This window comes from Chelonia mydas, chromosome 3, assembly GCF_015237465.2.
Source record: "Chelonia mydas isolate rCheMyd1 chromosome 3, rCheMyd1.pri.v2, whole genome shotgun sequence".
Taxonomy (NCBI): Eukaryota; Metazoa; Chordata; order Testudines; family Cheloniidae; genus Chelonia; species Chelonia mydas.
In genome coordinates, this window is record NC_057851.1 from 189,935,459 (window position 1) to 189,958,247 (window position 22,789).

The 22,789-nt window shown below is 42.3% G+C and overlaps 1 protein-coding gene across 6 annotated transcripts in view; it reads left to right on the top strand.

Annotated features, from left to right (window-relative positions):
* The window catches only part of KIF16B (kinesin family member 16B), a 289,704-nt gene that overhangs the window by 117,614 nt on the left and 149,301 nt on the right, over positions 1 to 22,789 (top strand). For 4 of the 6 annotated variants that reach the window (XM_043544000.1, XM_043544003.1, XM_043544002.1 and 1 more), the window contains exons 18-20: positions 19,212 to 19,244; positions 19,605 to 19,658; positions 20,848 to 22,206. In XM_043544000.1, coding sequence (XP_043399935.1) covers positions 19,212 to 19,244; positions 19,605 to 19,658; positions 20,848 to 22,206 — 1,446 coding nt within the window. The remainder of the gene's footprint in view (positions 1 to 19,211; positions 19,245 to 19,604; positions 19,659 to 20,847; positions 22,207 to 22,789) is intronic. The other 2 variants (XM_037896104.2, XM_043544001.1) reach the window with 1 other exon arrangement.

Genomic DNA, 22,789 nt, shown 5'->3' on the forward strand with positions numbered 1-22,789 from the left:
ACTACTGACTGTTTGTAAGATTATTCCTTGTAAAGCGGTGGGGGGGTTCTTGGAGAGCCCCTTGTTATAATTCTGCCTCTCCGTGCCTTTTCCAGGCTATTATCCTGTTTGAACACTGCTATGAACAATGGAGTTATATCTCATGGTATTGACCACAACTTGGCAGTCAGTGTAGACCAGGCAAATTGTGTTCAAAGTTGTCTCACTCTGTCATCAAACTTAGGGTACAGTTTTGTAGTATAGAAAAGTATGTGATGGGAGGGTTGGGAATGATTTTTCTATCCCTGGAGGAGTTCACTGCATCTCCAGACACTGCCAGAATGTGCCTGCCAGACAGGATTCCTTCTTTGACCTCATAAAATACTTCTGGCATAGACCAGATTGTGTTCTGTGACAAGGAATTTTGGGCAGATCACCCCTGTCTTCTCTACAAGGTCTTCAAACCACTTGGGCCTCGCACTTTCTTTGAAATTACACAAGTTGAGTAGTGTATTTGAACTATTAATATACTCAGTATTTTTCAGGAATAAAGTCTAAACAGTTTTCCCCAAAGAACACTGTGACGCTGAGAGGCCAGGTGCCAGCTCATGCCAAGGCCCTAGGCCTCACTTAACACTGACAACTACATAGCTGAAAACCAGTCTGGCTCACCAGTCTGGTGTCTTAGTATTGTTCAACAGACGTTAAGTTTATAAGAATGGGTTTAGTGTTTAGATTTTATGAAATGCTTGTAGGATGCTGTGTGTATTAATTTTACTTATAACATCAGTGTACCCCATGTTTTAAGGTTATGTTAAATGTTTGCATTGTAGTCCTCCGTAATTATGTGAGTCATCAAACAAGAAAGGAGCATTTAATAGTGTAGAAATGCTGGCTTCTTATGGAAGGTATTATGTTCTGCCACCAAGAAGGCCAACTGAAAGCTAATGAGCCATTGTGAAATATCAAAGAACAAAGACTTTGTTGATTGCTCCCCCACACCTGTGAAGAGGAGACATGCAGGTGGACTCATCCCATCAGCTTGAACTCTGGGGGAAGGGAATAAAAATACCTGACAAGAAGGATCCTGTGCATCCCTATGCTGCTTGAACTGTGAGGAGTGAAGATTGCTAACAAAAGCAAGAGTTCCCTAGTGCTTGGCCTGGCTTAGCCCTGAAGGACATATAAAGCTAGCATATTGCAGCTATTTTTTTTCTATTACTTTTTGGAGTCTAAGATGGTAACTCATTTGTGTGTGTGTTTACCTGCTTTAATCTTGTAATTAACTCTTATTAACTAAGAAAAGAAATAAATCTTTAGTTAGTTTATTGTAGGATTGGCTACAAGCTTTGTCTTTGGTGAAAGATATAGGGTGCAATTGACCTGTGGTACGTGACTGGTCCTTTGGGACTGGGAGTAACCTGAATATTGTTGTGATATTTGATGTAAGGGACCATCTGTCACAAAAACAAGCATGCCTGGGTGTCAAGATAGATCAGAGTAGCCAAGTGCACTGTCTGTGACTCCATGTTAAGGTTGTTGTAGTGACTTAGGAGTTCACACTTGATACTTGGTTGGTGAAATCTAAGTATAGAGCTCACAACAAGTTTGGGGTTTATGCCCTACTTCTTAACAGTCTGTCCTGAGGTTGGTACTCATGCTTGTGAGCCACTCCAGACAGCTTGACACTCGTGTATTCTTAGCAGGATTCACATGCTACGGGTCAGATGGGTTTAGAGATCATAACCTAGCTCTGATAAAAGTGTAAACTTGGTACTGAGAGGTTTAAAGGTTACACATTAGTCACAATGAGTGAACCGCAGTCATATGATGGTCTTGACAGAAAAGGGCTGGAATAGTTGTGTAAGGAGAGCGAAATATCCCATAAAAAGAAAACTCCAGGAGCTGAGAGCTTTGCTCATAAGTGCTGACCAGAGAGAGTCCAAGAATCTTTCTGCCCCAGATGCCACAGAGGAAAACACCTTGAACTGTTGAAGTTGAACTGGCCTGATTGCAGTACTGGGCAGCCCATAAAGAATATGAGCTCTGGAGACCTTGGTGAGATTTTGGATCAGGAAGACAAGGAAGCTGAGAAGAGAGCCCACCAAAAACACATGGAAGCTGAGGACAGGGCACACAAAAGACAGCTGGAACCTCATACTTTGCAACTCAGAATACTGGAACAGCAAAAGGAGCTTCCCCAGCCTGTGAGTACGCTCCCCCACCAACACCAGGGTAGGAGAAAGTCTGCCTCGTTATTAAAGAGACTAATTGCATTGAAGAGTACCCGTCCACCTTTGGGAAAACTGTGTGGGATGCACAAGTCGCAGAGAATAAGAAGATGCCTATCCTCTTAACCAGATTAACTGGGAAAGCCGGACAAGTTTTTAATGATATGGAGGAGGGTGATGCTAAGGTGTATATGAAATTTAAAGAAAATGTATTGAAAAGGTTTGAGATTACCCCTGACACATATCAGCTGAAGTACAGACATCTCAAAATGTTTGACAGTTTCACTCATGTTAAATATGTGCATAAAATGTGTCGTTTTCTGAGAAAATGGATAACGGGGGCTGGGGCAGAAGGTAGTTATGAAAAACTGTTTGATCTGATGGCCCAGGAGCAATTGTTATAGGTAAGGCTAAGATTTTGTCACGGATATTTTTAGTAAAAGTCATGGACAGATCATGGGCAATAAACAAAAATTGACTGAAGCCCATGACCTGTCCCTGACTTTCACTAAAAATATCCCTGACAAAATGGGGAGGCAGGTTCAGCACCCACTGCTGCTTGGGTTCGGGGTCCCCTGCTGCTGTGGGGAGCAGGAGCTCTGGGATCCCCCCCGCCTGTGGCGGCTGAGCAGCTCTGGGGTTTCCCCCCTGCCTACGGTGGCTGAGTAGCTCTGGGGGGGTTCCTGGACCACCTGCAGTGAATGAGAGCTCTGGGGTCCCCCCCAGGGGCTGGGCTGCTGTGGGGTCCCCTCACCCCCTGCAGCAGCTGGGAGCTCCAGGGGGTCCCCCCACCACGGCTGGGCAGCTGCAGGGTCCCCCCACCAGGGCAGGGGCAGGGTGTTGCACAGGGGCCAGCTGGGAGCTCCAGCCCCAGGCAGAAAATGTCACAGAGGTCTCTGGAAGTCACGGATTCCACGACATAATCTTAGCCTTAGTTATGTATAGTTATAGATGAGGGAAAAGCAGCCATCTGTGGCGACAAAAAAAACAAACAAACAAAAAACCTACCACGGTTTTAGAGGCTGCACAAATTGCTGGTGAATAGGTTGAATCGAGAGCCCATGTGGGGCGCAAATCCCAGGGGAAGAAAATCCCCATGTCACCCAGGGTAAGAAGGAGGAGGAAATTGGAAATAAACCTCACCCCAACTTTGATTAAAACAAACAAAAAGCACCCCCAAGGGAGCCCAGGTTTTAAAGCCTTCTACCAAAAGGGGAAGGTAAGTTGTTTGCCATCACTGTGGGCTGCTTAAACTTAAGGTAACCCACGACCCACACCCCTGTCTGCCACACTGAGTGCCACTACCATTGCTTCAGGGACAGCATCAGAGGAGGTGTTTGGCCCAGTGAACTATATTAAGATTCACCCCCTGGGACCTCCTCACTCTGCCACAGGGATCCCTGCGCCTTCCCAGCCCTGGCCCACTCCACCTCATGGCTTGGTATTTTGATCCGGCATGCGTGTAGCTAGAGCATGCTCTATTCCAGTGCACGACATCCTTGTGCACAGTAGGAGACCATCGATCCCAACTATACATACAATATGATGGGGGCTAATTTAGCTACAACTAATCAGGAAAGAGATCTTGGAATCATTGTGGATAGTTCTCTGAAGATGTCCATGCAGCGGCAATCAAAAAAGCAAACAGGATGTTAGGAATCATTAACAAAGGGATAGAGAATAAGACGGAGAATATCTTATTGCCTTTATATAAATCCATGCTACGCCCACATCTTGAATACTGCATACAGATGTGGTCTCCTCATCTCAAAAAAGATACACTGGCATTAGAAAAGGTTCAGAGCAGGGCAACTAAAATGATTTTAGGGGTTTGGAACGGGTTCCATATGAGGAGAGATTAAAGAAGCTAGGACTTTTCAGCTTGGAAAAGAGGAGACTAAGGGGGGGATACGATAGAAGTGTATAAAATCATGAGTGGTGTGGAGAAAGTGAATAAGGAAAAGTTATTTACTTGTTCCCATAATATAAGAAGTAGGGGCCACCAAATGAAATTAATGGGCAGCAGGTTTAAAACAAATAAAAGGAAGTTCTTCACTCAGCGCACAGTCAACTTGTGGAACTCCTTGCCTGAGGAGGTTGTGAAGGCTAGGATTATAACAGGGTTTAAAAAAGAACTAGATAAATTCATGGAGGTTAAGTCCATTAATGGTTATTAGCCAGGATGGGTAAGGAATGGTGTCCCTAGCCTCTGGTTGTCAGAGGGTGGAGATGGAGGGCAGGAGAGAGATCACTTGATCATTACCTGGTAGGTTCACTCCCTCTGGGGCACCTGGCATTGGCCACTGTCGGTAGACAGGATACTGGGCTGGATGGACCTTTTGGTCTGACCCAGTATGGCCATTCTTATGTTCTTCTGACCAAAGCCTACTATCAGGCAAAATGGATGCACTTCACCACCTGGGTGCACCGTCACCATTACCCTCTGGACTTCATCTCCATTCCCTTCCTCCTAGACTATCTTCTCCAATTTAAGCTCACAGGCCTCACCCACTCCTCCAGCAGGGTCCATCTGGCAGCACTCAGTGCCTTCCTCCCTGCTGTGGATGGGTTCCTCCGTCTTCACTCACGTGACCACTCTTCACTTCCTTAAAGGCCTGGTCAAGGCCTTTCTACTGGTACATAAAACTACCCGCTGTGGGGACGTGAACACTGTCCTCTCGGCCCTCACTAAATTACTCTTTGAGCCCTTCGCGACCTGCTCCCTCGCCCATCTCTCCATGAAGATGATCTTGGTGGCAGTCATTGTGGCGCATTAGCGAGCTGGAGTCTATGATGGTTGAACCCTCCGCACACCGTCTTCCACAAAGACGAAGTCTCCCTATGCCTGCACCTCAAATTTCTCCCCAAGGTGGTCTGTCCATTCCTCCTCAACCAAAGCCTCCACCTTCCGATCTTCTACCCCAAAACGCACACTTTCCCCAGGGTGAAAACGCTGCATTCTCTGTATGTCCGCCCGTGCGCTGGCCTTCTACCTGCAGCTTACCCATGCCTTCTGGGCTTTGCCCAGGCTCTTCATCACCATCACGAAATGCTGCAGGGGCCAGGCCCTCTCTTTGCAATGGGTCCATAAATGGATCTCCCATTGTATTGCGGAATGCTACCTCCTTTCTCATGCCTCCCCTCCCATCTGGAGCTCTGTCCACACCTTCACTGCTCACTATGCAATCGCAGCAGTGGTGGTGAATGCGACTGTTGGCCGAGCCATCCTGCAGACTATGATTTCACGCAAGTCCGCGCACCCCCCTTCACACTGAGCACTGCTTACCACTCTCCCGCATCTGGAATCCATATAGGAACCATCACTTGAAGAAGAAGAAGAAGAGGAGATTACTTACTGGAACTGGAGGTTATGTGTGGTCCCTATTTGTATTCCAATACCTGCCCTCCATCCTCTCTGCTGTGGACTTCATTACTTGTGAGTAAGAGGGATACTGGAGTGGTGTGGACCCACATGGCCTCTTATAGCCTTGGACACAGAAATGTGGAAGATGCACGTGTGGGTCAATAGAAAGTACAGCTGAACAGTTCTGGCTCCGGCACATGCGCACCCATGTCTGGAATCCAGATAGGAACCACACATCTCGAAGAATCTTCAGTTACAATAAGTAACCTCCTCTTATTGCGGCAGGGTTAACATGTCAGCTGTAGATTTCATAGATGTCTAGCCAGGTACAGATAGAAAAGAGTGCCCTTGGCTACAGCTACTTTTTTAGCATCCAGAAGCAACCAAGAATATAGAAAGTTTTCTTAATTATGAACCTTTATTACAAAAGGCAGCCATGTTCCCTCATTCACTGGTTACTGGTATAATCGTCACCTGTTCATATAGCTATATGTGAATATATATAAATTTGTTAGTCTCTAAGGTGCCACAAGTACTCCTTTTCTTTTTGTTCATATAGTGTGTGTAGTGAGGCAGAGTAGCCTCCCTCCAGTGCAGAGGGGGTTAATTTCCCTTGGGAAGCTCAGCTAAGCCCACCCCACATGCAGGAAGTAAAAGAGTAGGGCCCTGCAGCTCAGTTGTCACGGGACCACGGAAGAAGCCAGATGTCTCTCACAGAGACACGAGCCCTCAGAGAGTTCCAGGACTGGTAGCGGGGAAGACTGGCAACCCACTGCCCTGGGGCACAGAAGACCCGGAGAGAGACCAGAGGAAGGGCTGCCTAATCCTGAGCTTGGGAGTGACTGAGCAGCACCAACAGAAACTGATAGGAAGTAGCTGTGGGAAACAAGATTTTGGTCCGGTTGCGCTTCTGGGATGCGAGATAGCAATCGCCTGTTTCCTTGCTGATCCTGTGGTGGGATCATCCACCACCAGTAAGGCCCTGGGCTGGGACCCAGTGAAGCAGGGTGGGCCCAGGTCCCCCTACCCCACCCCATACCCAGCAGTTGTCCGGGCACAAAACATTAGGCCAAGAAGCCTGAGACAGTGAGTATTGGTCACTCTTCCCACATCCCCAAAGGGGCCTGAGACAGATTGTTTGGTTGTTGCCAGCCCCAGCCAGAAAGCTGTGGGCTATAGACTGTTTGGTTGCTTTGCCCGCCCAGAGGGCCGGAGTCCCAGACTGTGGTTCCTTGCCCCAGCCAGGAGGCTGCAGGTCAAAGACTCTGTAATAGTTCAGCCCACATGCTGGAGGCCTGAGCTCTGGACGTTGGCTGTTTGTCCCAGCCAGGAGGCTGACGCTATAGACTGTTTCATTGCTCAACCGCCACAACCTGAGGGGCCACAGTCGTAGACTGGGTGTGTACCCCAACCAGGGACTGAGGATCCCTGTCGACGGGTGGTATGCTGGGTCCTCCGGTGGGAACGGGAAATGTGTGGCCGCAAGTCAGGGCACCCCAACAAACTTCCAGCTGGCCTACAAACTCCCTGCGGCCACCAAGAGCGGGTGTCCTAACTTTGAAAGGGAGGAACCCTAAAGTGTGTCTCTGCACATGGTACTGCATGTACGCTGGACCAGGCTGTGTGGATTCTGCAGTACTCTCGCGTAGCAGAGTGGAGACTGAGGCACAATAATTAAATGTGAAGGCTTTTATTGAAATAAATGTGACAAAGAATAGTGCAATAAGTAACAGTAGCCATTGTGCTAATTATTTAGACATGTAATTTACTGCTCCGTTTCCAGTGTGCCACAGATTTTTGCATTGATTATGCATAATTATTATAGGTGAGGTTGATGGTATTGCCCATTAGTGAGGCTGCACAACACTGTAAGACCTATTACAAGACCCTGATTCATTTGCTTGTAGCTTTGTCAAACTTTAACTGTTTGGGCTGATATGTTACATGCTGGTTAGAAACTGTCAGCCAAAATAGTTCAGCTGTTTATAAGAATGTGGTTTGGGAAAACGTGCCCATCTTAAAAATAATTTGGAGACCTTTTTTCCCTTGAAAAGCTGCAGAGCCCCTGTGCTTTAGAGTAGGGACTTAAAATTTGGCAGAGGGGTGGCCTTCTCTTAGGACTTTTCCAGTCCCCATGAAAATCTGGCCAAGTTATAAACCTTGGGGAAAAATCACATTTCATATGCGCTCAATAGATTTTTAGCAGCTAAAAACTCTGGAGATTCTGTCCATATAGCTAGCCGAGGGCCGAGCAGGATGTTCTCTGCTGTTGCAGGTCTGGGCTGTTGTGGGCTAGGCTGTTACCAGGTCTGGGCACCATAACTGAGAGCAAGGGGCTCTGTCCTGTGCTCCCAATGTCCTGCCACCTAGGCTCAGGACTGTGCTGGAGGCAGCTGCCACATTGAAGTGCAGACGGGACAAGAGCCAGACATGGGGGTGGAATATTGAGTAGATTAGGACAAGGAGCCTCAGGCAAGGGAGAAACTGGGCTTGGAGGCTGGCAGGGGAGTGGAAAGGGGGATGGAATTTGGGCCTGGGAGCTGCGGTCTGAGGAGTCTCGTACGGGTTAAGCAAGGAGAATGGGATTGTGAACTGGGTAGGGGAGACTGCATCTGTCAGGACACAGTGAGTGGGACTGGGGGCTGAGGCAGGAGCTAGGTGGGAAATTGGGATTAGGAACAAATAAGGCGGAGGGAAGGAGGTTGGGGGATGGTGGTACACTGAGATTGAATGAGGAGACTGGGGAGGGAGACTGGGACTCCGAGCCAGAATATGAAGAGAGGGGCGAGGAAGAGAGAAACTGATCGGACGAGGAGTCAGGAAACGGGGAACTGGGACTGGCTGGATAAGAAGGCTGGGGACAAGGAGCTGGGGTGGGGTTGGGATAAATTGGGGATGGCTAGGCCAGGAGACTGGGTCTGGGAGTAGAGAGAAGACTGGGGCAAGTTACAAGGGGAACAACTGTGACAGGGAGTCTAGGGATGAAGATTAGAACAGGCTGGGCAATGAGGCTTGATCTGAGATGAGAAGCATGAGGAATGGAGATGGGGCCTGCCAAGGTGAGGAGAATTGGACTAGGACAAGGAGCCAGCCTGAGAAAGAGACAATATTGGGACAAGGAAAGTTTGGAGGGGATGGAGTAGAAGGGGTCAAAGTTGCAGGTAAAGAGCAGAATGATCTGTGCCCTCTGCAGCACTTCCCTACCATAACCAGGAATGGAACCCAAGGTTTCTGAGTCTCAGAATTCCTCTGCTGTCAGCAAATACTTGGAAAACCTACTGGCAAAGTGTGTATCTCTTCCCCCTCTAGTTCTGCTCTGCAGAAAGGATGACAACCTACTACTGCTATCTGTTACTCAAATAGCTCAAGCATGTAGTAGATTTAAAGGTTCCAGTCCTGCTGATGACCCTTGTGGTGTCTGTATGGTGCCACACAATGAATTTGTTTGATTTTCAGTTTGCTATTTTAAAAACCTAGCTAAAATTGTACACAAACTGTTAAAAGAACATTATTAAGTTTGTAAATCAAGCACTCAAAATTCAGAAATTCCAGAATTAAGGTTGCGTGGGAATAAAATAATATATGATCATGTAATTAAGTCTGTATCATAATGCGTACACAAAAGAAGGCCAAATTAAGGTCACACAGAAAACCTTAATTCTTGCATTTCCTTGACTGTGCAAGTTTAATTTTTTAACATAGATCTTTTGTGTATAAAATGTATGCTTACTCTTTTTATGCAAACTTAGATTCTGCACCACAATTATGAGGCAAAGATTTGATTCCACAGCAAAATCCACCATTGCAGACTCAGCATTGATAAGGAGATATGGAGGTTATGAAATTGACAAGATGAGGAGCATCCAATAGCTCTCCATCTGAGCTAGTCATCCTGTTTTGAAAATATATCTGCATGCTTGTAAGGCACATTCCCACATGTGTGAAAGCTAGTTAGCCTTATTGTTGGCCAATCCTTGTATGATTATAAGGTGGATAGAAAGCTGGCTAGATTGTCGGGCTCAACAGGTAGTGATCAATGGCTCCATGTCTAGTTGGCAGCCGGTATCAAGTGGAGTGCCCCAAGGGTCGGTCCTGGGGCTGGTTTTGTTCAATATCTTCATAAATGATCTGGAGGATGGTGTGGATTGCACCCTCAGGAAGTTTGGAGATGACACTAAACTGGGAGGAGAGGCAGATATGCTGGAGGGTAGGGATAGGATACAGAGGGCCCTAGACAAATTGGAGGATTGGTCCAAAAGAAATCTGATGAGGTTCAATAAGGACAAGTGCAGAGTCCCGCACTTAGGACGGAAGAATCCAATGCACCGCTACAGATTAGGGACCGAATGGCTAGGCAGCAGTTCTGCAGAAAAGGACCTAGGGGTTACAGTGGACGAGAAGCTGGATATGAGTCAACAGTGTGCCGTTGTTGCCAAGAAGGCCAATGGCATTTTGGGATGTATAAGTAGGGGCATTGCCAGCAGATCGAGGGACGTGATAGTTCCCCTCTATTGGACACTGGTGAGGCCTCATCTGGAGTACTGTGTCCAGTTTTGGGTCCCACACTACAAGAAGGATGTGGACAAATTGGAGAGAGTCCAGCGGAAGGCAACAAAAATGATTAGGGGACTGGAACACATGAGTTATGAGGAGAGGCTGAGGGAACTGGGATTGTTTAGTCTACGGAAGAGAAGAATGAGGGGGGATTTGATAGCTGCTTTCAACTCCCTGAAAGGGGGTTCCAAAGAGGACGGCTCTAGACTGTTCTCAGTGGTAGCAGATGACAGAACAAGGAATAATGGTCTCAAGTTGCAGTGGGGGAGATTTAGGTTGGATATTAGGAAAAACTTTTTCACTCGGAGGGTGGTGAAATACTGGAATGCGTTACCTAGGGAGGTGGTGGAATCTACTTCCTTGAGGTTTTTAAGGTCAGGCTTGACAAAGCCCTGACTGGGATGATTTAATTGGGGATCGGCCCTGCTTTGAGCAGGGGGTTGGACTAGATGACCTCCTGAGGTCCCTTCCAACCCTGATATTCTATGATTCTATGATTCGCAACTGAGCTTATCCACTGTAATTACTTCCTATAAACTTTATCACAATTTAATATTGATGCTAATTGGAAGACTGTAGGAGAAGATGTAGCATCAAAACAATATGTCAGTGGAAGTTAATGGCACTCATGTCATGAAGTCTGTGTCCAAAAAATACTTCCAATCTACACAGATCATGTTATGATGTCAAGATCAGATTGTCATCTTAGGTTACCTTGATTTAAATGGGCACTGTCAAAATGAATATTGTATACTTAAGAATTTATTTAAAAAATCTTTAAAAAAAAAAAAAAAAAAAGAAGATATCTACCCTCCTTGTTGTGCTCTTTCTCCATGTAGTCTTTTCAGCTTGCAGGGTAAGAATTATCCCTGAAGGTCAAATATGTCATGTTCTTGGTAGTCTCCTATGCTGCAATTATTTTTTGCCCTCTTCCTCCATAGGGAAGAAGGACCTAGAGGCATGTTTTAATTTCCCACATTCATGCGTTTAGGAGACTTTGTGTTTTTAAGGCTCTTGCAGGTTACAGCTGAACAGGCAGAGAGACCTCAATATTAATTTAAGAATCAAAACTTCCTTTACCATCTCTATTATGCCTTCATCTGTCCAGTTCTAACGGTCATTTTCACAGTAAATAAGTATTAAAAATTCACATTAGTAGCTAAAATAAAACATTATTTTAATTTAAGTGTTCAAAACTTTTTACATTGTAAAGCTGCAGTTAGTGTGTAGCACAATGCACTAACATTTGGGAATACTTTTCCAGAGCAACATGTTGAAGATAGAGAAGTATGAAGCAGTGAGAGATGAAGCTCTCTGTGGGGTCATAAATGTAGTTCATATTAAAATTTAAAGGTTTGAAATTTTATATGGATCCAAATCTCTCTTGTCTCTATCCCACCAGCTGGATAGTAGTGGTTTGAAGTGCTCTTTTGCCTTCCATCTTAGATTGATTTCTACAAGGCCTGTTACTTACATGGCCCTTCTCCGGGTTCAGCAATTCATAACATAAGGGCTGGTAGCTAACTTTACAGTTTCTGTAGATTGCAATAAACAGCTTGTAAGGTCTGGTATCTTGGACAATCAATGGCAGAAGAGCCTGTGGGTTTCTGTTCTCATTTTCTGTGATCACTTATAAATCAGAGTTGCTTATTGCTAGCTCCACTGATGAAGTTGGGTTCCTATTTCTGAGAGCCATTTGAAGGTCATGTCCTGGATTCTGTAAAGTTACCTGTGCCATAGGAGGTTTCATTTTAAGATTATATTGCTCTCTCTGGGATTCTGTCTAAAGCAGCAAGTAGTTTTAAAAAAAACAAACATTTGGATTCTAATAGGGCTGTCATGCAATTAAAAAAATTAATCAAGATTAATCACCGTTTTAATCACACTGTTAAACAATAATAGAATGCCATTTATTTAAATATTTTGGATGTTTTCTACATTTTCAAATACATTGATTTCAATTACCACACAGAATACAAAGTGTACAGGGCTCACTGTATATTATATTACAAATATTTGCACTGTAACAAAGATAAAAAATAGTATTTCAGTTTGCGACATACGAGTACTGCAGTGCCATCTCTTTATCATGAAAGTTGAACTTAAAAGTGTAGAATTATTATTATTATTTTAACATAATAAAACAACATAACACTTTAGAACCTACAAGTCCTTTAGAGCAGAAGCAGGGTCTGGGAGGACAGGGAAGTGACTACAGGGAGGAGGGGGGGGGGGGGGGCGTTAACTGCGATTGACAGCCCTAGATTCTAATAAAATTGTAATGACCTGAAGTTGATCTTCAAACACTTTGCACAAGCTAGTTTGACCAGCTCTGCTTTCAAAACAGGTTGATATTCTGTATCCTAATATTAAGGAGCAGGTGGAATTGGAATAGGGTGGACAATTAGTCCTACCTTTCTCTTTCTTCTCTAGGTGGAAACACAGCTTTAAATGTAAACACTTTGCTTTTTAGATTCTCATGCCATGTAAATTCAGCCAGGTAGTATAAAGAGCTTTGACTAGCCAGCTTGTTAAACTTTAGTGGCTATTCATGCAGGTAAGATTACTTGCTTTCCTCCTCTTGATGTGTCTTCAGAATGTACTCCTGAATTCCTAAGGCTTATCAGAATTACTGTATATGCACATACAGTAGAATCTCAGAGTTACGAACGCCTTCGGAATGGAGATCATAACTCTGAAATGTTTGTAACTGTGAACAAAACATTATGGTTCTTTCAAAAGTCTTAAGTGAACATTGACTTAATACAGCTTTGAAACTTTACTATGCAGAAAAAAATGCTGATTTTAACCCTCTTAATTTAAATGAAACAAGCACAGAAACCGTTTTCTTACCTTGTCAAATCTTTTTTTAAACTCTGTCTTTATTGTTTTGATGTTTAACATAGTACTGTACAGTATTTGCTCTTTTCTTTGGGGAGGGGTCTCTGCTGCTGCCTGATTGCATCCTTCCGGTTCAGAATGAGATGTGTGGTTGACCAAGCAGTTTGTAACTCTGAGTAACTCGGTTACTTTATGACCTTGTAGCAGCGCTTGTTTTAGTCTCCGTTGACAATCAAGTTTTGCAATAAATACCTGGATGCAGTAAGTATACATCCATTCTTTTTCTTCTGCTTCAGAAGACCCGGGCTTAAATGTGGGTCTTTGAAGGCTATCCGCAAATCCTCCTTCAGCTCGTAAGCAGCTCAAGCCCTTTTGAAAGCTATACCCCTCCAGAACCAAGGCTACTGAATGAACATGTCAGTTGATCTTTGTATGAAAGAATAAAAGGTAGTTTGGGAGTGAGGGAATTAGCTACCGTTTAAAGAATAAAAGCTTGGAAGTGAAGTGAACAGGGAAAGAAAATAAAGGAATGAAGTAGGTAGAGAGGAATACGTAGAAAGTAAGAAAAGGAAAGTGGAAGGGAGAAAAGTAGAGAAAAGATACAATAAGAAAATACAAAAGAGGAATAGGATATATCATACAAAGACGATATACAAGAGTAAGGGGAAAATATTAAGATGGGGACAAACTTCTATTGCCTCAGTGAACAAAAGAGATGAAAGATGTAAATTGCTATTTTTTTAAAATCGTACCTTGTCAACATTGCAGTTATTTAACTGTTTAAGTGTTTGGTGCATTGGCATGACATTTCATGTATTAACATTGATACTGCAGCCCAACTGGACAATAAGACAAACCAAAAGTGCAAAACAGGTAACAATTGCAAATTTAGTGCATTATTATGAAGGCAATTGTCATCTTTTGTGGCCTTAAGGATTAACATAATTGAATGTATTATGTACATTTAAAAATGAGAATTACCATATTGCATTATAAAAAAACTCTTTTAAATTAGGTTTTTTCTGTACCAGAGCCAGAACTTTATCTAGGTTTACTAGTATGACAGTAATGTAGTCTGAATTAGTGATTAAAAAGTTTGACAATTGCCAACAGTGTTACTTGAGACAGATTAGTCTATCCAAAACAGGCTATAATTGCATTATTCTAGATACCACTGTGTGGTAACTGTTGCTAAATGTTGGCTGATTACTGGAGATTTCTGTACTTTCTGCACGTTTTCTATATAAATGGGTCTCTCTCTTTGTGGTTTTCATACAGTGAGAATTTTGTGTGCCTCACAAAGAATAACCTTTTGTATAATAATGCAGTTCTCTAAGGAATTTTTAGGGATTCTTTTAATTCAATTATGATGCCTTCAGGCAGGGTTAGTTTTACTTCTGTTGTCGTTCTGTAAAATGTTGTGCCATATTAAATAAAATTTTGGTTTAATGTCCAAAATGTTTTGTTCTGCTTATTTTCACTCTTCGTCTCTTATTCGGTATCATTCAACACTACTTCAGCTAATAAGCTGTGGGTAAAAGAGAGCTTTTGTTCATAGATTTATGTTGAAGATTTCACTTGAGAACTTTGTAAGTTACATTTTACTACACCTTTAAAACCACTTATGAGAAACCTTGGTCTTGCCATAGATCTAGCTTTTTTTTGTTAAGCATATACCTTGGGGTGCTAACCTAGTATTGTAACATCTTTGTAGTCTTGCCAGCACTCGGTCTTGCCTACATAGTTGTGCATCTGTAATAGTACATGTTGTGCTGCCTAAATTAAGCTATTGGAGTATTGTGCTATTAGAATTGGCTTAATTTACTCTGCAGCATGTCCACAATGTAAGTACTTACAAATTTGACACGTACGTGCATCCGACAAAGTGGGTATTCACCCACAAAAGCTCATGCTCCAATACGTCTGTTAGTCTGTAGGGTGCCACAGGACTCTTTGCCGCTTTTATCTGGTATATAGTATACCTAAAGTCTTATTTTTTTCAGGGATAATGATGTCCATTTAACTCCAAATAAATCAGATTAAATTCCATTGTGGGAATTGTGCAAAAGAACAAAGGGCAGTTTTTATCCTTATTTTAAAGTTTAATGTAGAATTTCTTCATTTTGATTATACTACTCATGCTTTTAATACCTAATGTATGTTAAGGAAATATAAGGATTTTTTCACTGAAGAAGAAAAATGAAAAAAGAAAAGCAAATTACTGTGCTTATGCTTGTAAAATTGACAGTGACATGAGATGGTAGTGGTGAAATTTCTTTTAATATATATTCTATGCATTTCAAGCTGATTTTAGTAGTTTAGTTTCACCTAATACACTCCAAATGCTACTAACAAATAATAGAGGATGTGGAAACAAACAGCTATAAATCATATAAACTTCAGCTGACCTTTTCGTTGGTCTCTCTTGGGAAATTAATAGAGCCAGAGCATTTTTGAAGGGCTCTGAGGGAGAAAGCTTTTCCTCTGATGGATCACTGAGTTGATGGTTTGCAATTCTATAGTACTCTTTTAATCCTTAACCATTGATGAGGTGGCCTATATACACTGCCCTCCCTGGCTTTCCCTTCAGAGTCATCAGGTTCACAGATGGCCTGCAACAACTGAAAGAGGAAGGAGATGGTGAGAGCTAGAACAATGATAGAAGTCTCGGAGGGAAACTGATCAACTCTCAAAGAATTTAAAAACTCTTATGCAGTAGTTGTGGGAAGGCAAGTAGAGGTTCTTTGCAAAATCCTTCCTAGAGACAAAATTCTCAATCAGTTTTGTTTTGGGTTGTAGACAGCTTGGTGAATTCTGGGTGTGTCCACCTGAGTGCTGATTTGAGTACTTTCTGTTGAAAGAAAATTGTTGTTTTATGGTGAAACTGCATTCTGATTCAGACCAAAGTTGGTGTACCTTTGTCACGAGGAGGCAAACGTTACCCCATCTCTGCTTGAGTTTTAATCAGTGGCACTCTTGACGTGTACTGAAAGTATTGAGAGAACATTAATCCATGTCTTTACTAGTTGCTGAAGGCCATCAGGGAAATGCTTACCCTTTTATTGATGGAAATTATCAACATTTCCTTTTGAGAGAAGCTGGCAATCTGATGCATTTAAGAGTCTTTGGTATGACCTGTGCTCAAGAAACCATCACAACTCCTTGTGGTAAAGATTACTGATAAGTTTGTTGCAAGATAAGTCACAGTAGGTAGATGTCTCAGAATTCTCTGACCCTTGTCTGGGTATTAACAATTACTTAGCGATACATGAAAATCAATACCAGATATTCAACTGGTTTAAATCAGCCTAGCTCCACTGAAATCACCAGTATACCAGTTTACACCTGGCTCCAAGTATTCATGCTGGTATTAGATCTCTTAGCTGTCTTTGATATTATTGACAATGAGGTTATTTTGACATGCTTTTGATTTTGGTAAGAGTTGATAGTACTGCTTTAAGTGGGCTTGTTCCAAAGAGGAACTGCTCTTCTACTGATAGGCTGCTCTTGTATGAAGCTCCCCAAAGTTCACTTTTGTCCTCTCCTTTGCATGATATGTATACGAGTCCACCAATAAGGAATCATATGGTTGCGTTGTTGTTTTTAGTATGCAGTATAATAGCTGTATGTAGTATGACCCCGACAGAGCAGTTGAGTTCCTTTTCCAAAGTCTGGTTGAGGTGTGAGAGTGGATGAAAGTTAACTGTCTGAGGCACAGTCCTGGTAAAACAGAGGTGATATGGAGGAAGGCAATAAGAAATATGGCAAATTTATGTCTGTCCGTGTCTGGCACGCTTCCGAACTGTATTATCTGTGTCCGGAATCTGATAGTCTGGTTATATTCCTAGTTCTTGTTGGATGGTCATCTTTTATTGGTACCCAAGGCAACTTTTCACTTTCATTTTTTGAAGAGGTTGTATCCTTTCTTTCTGTGACAGACTACACTGTTGTAATTCATGCTTTTTATTACCCTGACACTAGACTACAGCATTGTATTTAACCTCATTTCTGAGCTAAAGCTAGAGCAGAATATGGCAACATGCCGAAGTGAAGTGTCCCATCAGGACCATATCCATCTAGTGTTTCGTGATCTGCTCTGTCGTCTTGTGTGTTTCTGGATGGTGCTCTGGGTGTTGTCATTGACCTACAAAGAGCTAAGTAGCTTTAGGTCTATCTTCTGGAGAGACCTCTTCTCTTCCTGTACCATATTACTGAAGTTGAGATCAGCAGAGGCACACTAGTAGACATCCCCTTGACGTGAACACAAGTGGCTTATTGGCGAGATAATCTTTGTGAGGGTTCTATTCCTTTGGAATGTGTTCCTCATCTTGGTCTACAGTAACTCAAACCTGTTGACGTTTAGGACATGCTTATCCTCTTTAATGGAGCTTTTGAGGGTGAGGGATGATTAAGGCTAAGATTTTGTCATGGATATTTTTAGTAAAAGTCACAGACAGGTCACGGGCAAAAGAGAAAAATTCACGGAAGCCATGATTTGTCCATTACTTTTACTAAAAATATACCTGACAAAATGGGGATCTGTGGGTCCCCACACTGCCTGAAGCAGGCCAGCTGCGCAGGGGCTAGGATCCACCTGCAGCAGCTGGGGGCTACCGGGTACCCCTGCCACCTGCAGCTCCAGGGGTCCCCTGTTGCCCATCGGGGCCGGGAGCTGTGGGGTGCTCCTGCCTCCTATGTTGGCCAGGAGTTGCAGGGTGGCCCGTGGTGGTCGGTGGCTCGGGGGATTCCCCCACTGCTTGAGGTGACTGGGGGTTCGGGGATTCCCCCGCTGCCTGCAGTGACCGGAGGCTCGGGGGTCCTCTACTGGGGGCTCAGGTGTACCCCCGCTAGCGGCCAGGGTTCCTCCACTGCCTGCAGCAGCTGGGGGCTTGTGGGTTCTCCCGCCGCCTGCAGCAGCTGGGGGCTTGTGGGTTCTCCCGCCACCTGTGGTGGCTGGGAGCTGGGGGTTCCCCCACCCCCCACAGCAGCTTGGAGCTCCGGGGGCCCCACCAGAGGTACCGGGCATACCCTGCAGCTCTCTGCCCCCACTTGGGGAGGGGGGGGGACCCTGGAGCTCCTGACCACCGCAGGCTGAAGTCACAGAGGTCGCTGGAAATCACGGATTCTGTGACTTCCACGACCTCTGTGACTAAATCATAGCCTATGGGGTGATACCTACAGAAAGTGGGATTTGTTTTAATTCGTTTCACAGTCATAAAGTTATGTGTATGGAATGTTGTGCAGTTTGTTGTTGATTTCTATTGTATTTAAACTGATTGCTAGAGGTGCCTAGAGTACAAGAAATCCAGTTTTTTTAGCTTTTTATTTAAATAAAAAATGGTAGATGCTTGCCATATATTTTATCTTCCAATTGCACCTGCCCCATACAATACCTCTTTTTCCCTTTCTGTGGTGGACAGTTGTACTATTTGCAGGACATAATATTAAATAAAAGCATATGTTATGTATTTATACTAATACTGTTCAACTGAGTCCTTAATATGAAAATATTTCTTATAAAAATGTAGGTGATGCCCCTGGGCAAGAGTCTCTTAACAAATATTTTGTTTTATTTAGATTTAAATAGTGCGGGGGTGGGGGGCGGGGAAAGACTTCTGTTCAGGAGCTTCAGGCACCTGACTCTTCTAATGTTACATAATATTCCCAGCAGTGTTCAAAATACCAACAACACCCTCAGTTACCGAAAACCCTGTGAATCCAAATATTTTGATGCCCTGAAATGGGGTTTTATACCATGTTTCATTTTATGTCGGCCTGCTTTTTCTTTTTGTTAGGTAAATTAGAACAACTGAATTACAATGATTATTTGCTTATTCGGAGAAAAAATAGCTTTCAGGCTCCATTTAGGTCCTTTTGAAATTCAAATACCTTTAGTCTTCTCAAATTTGTGCCCAGTTAATAAGTCAAAGGAACATGAAAGTTGAATAACAATCATTGGCATATGAAAAGCATGCTTAGGAAAAATAACTGTTTAATTTATGTGAATAGCTATTTAGTTAGAGTTACAGTGTGATTGACTGTTGCTTGAAGAATGTGAACCTAACTAATGTAACCTCTTAGAGAGCAAAGCTAATGGTCTGAGCGTTTGCTTTTTTAAAAAAGTTAATTTTGTAGATAGGTTGTTGGCTTTAAAATATTCTTTACTGCTTTTCTCTTGACTTTTTTTTCTGTCAGTTCCTTTCTTAATTGATCACTTTGTTTCTCTCTACCTCCTGTGGCAGTCTGTTCCCTGTAAAAGGACCAATCTGTCTAAGGTAGAGAAACTCAATTTCTATATATTGATTGCCATGTCTGCATATAGTTAACTTGCAGAGGCTGTGTTAATCATTTATCTGTCTTGTTTAATTTTACTATTTAAATAGTTTCTTCCCAGAAATTCATTTACTTTTCAGCTTCCATACAAGTGCCCAGCAGCACAGAATCTAATTGGTGGCCATATTTAAGGAAATGTTTTCAATTCTTATAGAGCGTATTAAGCTATTGTAAAACTTGCCAGGCCACAATATCAATGTAAACTTTTAAAACAGATACCATGATATAAAATGTACCATGCTTTATTTCTGTTCTATAATTTTCAAGAAATGACACTCATTTTTCCCTATTTTTTTAATTAGACTAGAATTTGAGAGACAACAACGAGAGGAACTAGAAAAATTAGAAAGTAAAAGGTAACTTTTATCTACTACCCATATGAGGTATTTATGTCCCCCATAATTTCAGTGTCTGAGTGCCTCACAATCTTTAATGAATTTATCCTCAGAACATCCCTGTGGAGTAGGTAAATACTATTGTCCCCATTTTACAGATGGGAAACTAAGACAGAGAGGCAAAGTGACTTGCCCAAGGTCACACAGGAAGTCCAGGGAGTTGAAGCCCAAGCCCTAACCACTGGACTATCCTGCCTCACTATACTCACTGTGGTTGAGTATATATGAAGGCATATGTATTATTTGAGTTCAGATTTTGTTTGTTTTCTATAAGTATTTTCTTTTGTTCTCTTATTTTGTCTGAGTTTGAATATTTTACTTAAGGCTAAATGATTGGCTGTACAATGTCATTCTACTAATCTTCAGACCACTGTACTATGCAGATATGTGTAGCTTGGCGTTTTCTACTCTCCCTCACAATTAATCTTGACCACCACCACCCCCACCCCGCCCTCAAAGAGACTGTGAGAGGAGAATTATATCCTGTATAAGGAAGAGGAGACAATTTGTCTCTAGGAGACAGCAGCTATTCCCACACTTCCAACCAAATGTGCCAATTACAAGAGGAAGTTCCCTAAAAGAGTGAAATTTGATGGATTAAAACAGTTGACTCAAACAAGATTGGAGAATGTGAATTTTTAATCTAATCATTGTGTTCATGCCTGAATCTTATTGTGCAGTGCAGTCATGCAGTATGTATTTAATGAGTATTATTGCATTGGATAGAGTTATTGTGGTTTAAACATGTAGTGCTTCTACTACTAACATGAATTGACTTCATGTAATTTCATATACCTACAATTTTAAAGATAATTTAATGATAGTTCAGTATGTGTCAATTCTGTAGTGTATCTGCTTGTCAGGTAAAGCTTTGCTTGAAGTAATTTCGATCTGATAATTATGTTTTTCTCCAGAAATTGAGTTAAATATAAGCTGCTAAATTATGAAGGCATGCTCCTAACATGAGGCAAGTCAAAAAAGACTGAAATAAAATTGTCTCTTTAAACAAAACAATTCAAGTTGGTATGTGTTTTTAGATCCTCTTCCAAACCCTGTTAACTTTTAGGAATATATTAACCATATTAGGGAAAGGGAAGGGACATTTTGAAGGTATTAATCTCATATATATATTGTACATATTTTTTTTTAGGAAGCTGATAGAAGAAATGGAAGAAAAACAAAAATCTGACAAGGCAGAACTAGAAAGAATGCAGCAAGAGGTGGAGTCACAGCGCAAGGAAACAGAAATAGTACAACTAGAAATACGAAAACAGGAAGAGAGCCTGAAACGGCGAAGCGTTCACATTGAAAGCAGGTTAAAAGACTTGCTGGCTGAAAAAGAGAAATTTGAAGAAGAAAGACTACGGGAACAGCAGGAGATAGAACTTCAGAAAACGAAACAACAGGAAGAAATTTTTGCTCGAGTTAAAGAAGAACTGCAACGCTTGCAAGAACTTAATAATAATGAAAAAGTTGAGAAAATGCAGATTTTTAGAGAACTAGAAAAACTTAAAAAGGAAAAAGATGAACAGTACATCAAGCTGGAATTTGAAAAAAAGAGGCTCGAAGAACAAGAAAGGGAGCAAGTGATGCAAGTGGCTCACCTAGAAGGACAGCTTCGAGAGAAACAGGTCATGATACAGCTACTCAAAAGAGGGGATGTGCAAAGGGTTGAAGAAGAGAAAAGAGAACTTGAAGATATTAGAGAATCTCTCTTGAGGGTCAAGGAAGCTAAATCTGAAGGTGACGAAGACAGTGAAGAATTAGAAAAAGCACAGCATAATTTCATGGATTTTAAAAGAAAGCAATTAGAACAGTTAACTATTTTGGAGAAAGACTTATTTCAACAAAGGGATCATCTAGAAAAGGAAGTAGCAGATGAACATGAAGCTCTGGACCGTTTAAAATATGCACACAAAGAACGGTTAAACCTCCTCAAGAAAGATGATGAAAACATTGTGGATGCTGCACTGATGGTTGAAGAATTTGACAAAATAAAGCCAGCAGAATACAGGCTACAGTATAAAGAGCGCCAGCTTCAATACCTGATGCATAATCACTTGCCAGCTTTGTTGGAAGAAAAACAGAGAGCTTCTGAAGTCCTTGATAGAGGTCTGCTAGGGTTAGACAATACTCTTTATCAAGTTGAGAAAGAAATGGAAGAAAAAGAAGAACAGCTTGTGCAATATAGAGTCAGCACTAACCAGCTGCAGCAACTCCAAGAAACATTTGAATTTACAGCCAACGTAGCTCGTCAAGAGGAAAAAGTTCGGAAAAAAGAAAAAGAAATTCTTGAATCAAGGGAAAAACAGCAGAGAGAGGCACTGGAGCAAGCAGTAGCTAAGTTGGAAAGGAGACACTCTGCTTTGCAGCGTCGTTCCACAATAGATGTTGAAATTGAAGAGCAAAAACAAAAACTTGCAATTCTGAACAGCAGCTGCAGTGAACAGGCAGGTCTGCAGGCTAGTCTAGAAGCTGAACAAAAAGCCCTGGAACAGGATAGAGAAAGGTGAGAATTACGGGGAACATCAGTTTAATAGGCTCTGTACACAAAGAAGTGTGTTTTGCCTGTATTTTAGATTATAGAAAAGAGACTTCTCTGTTTCTTTGTATTCCAGCTCCATAGTGCATGTAGGGTGGTTGTCCCCAGAAGTGAGAGGGTGTAGTTCTGAACTCTTTCTAAAGCCTATATTTCTTGCCTTTCAATTAAGTTCTGTTCAGCTACTTTACCCCGTCTTCATCAGCAGAGTATTTGTGTCCATTATCACAGTATTTAAGCTCCTTATTTGAACATGGTTGTTTCCTATCCAGAAAGCTCAGCTGAGCAAGGTGCCAACCACACATTCTATATTTATACAGAAACAATTCTCATAAATGGTTTAAGTGCATGCACAGGTGTTGCTTTCCATCTTTAAAAATAATTAGAAATCAAGTTAAATAAAATATAAATGAAGGAATGAGGTCACTGTATTGGGTACCTCATCTTGATCGGATAAAGCATAGCTTTTGGTGGCACTGACTAAAGGCTACTCTAGTTTTCAATTACAATGACAACTAAGAATAGTCAGAAAGCACCTAGTTATCATGACAAA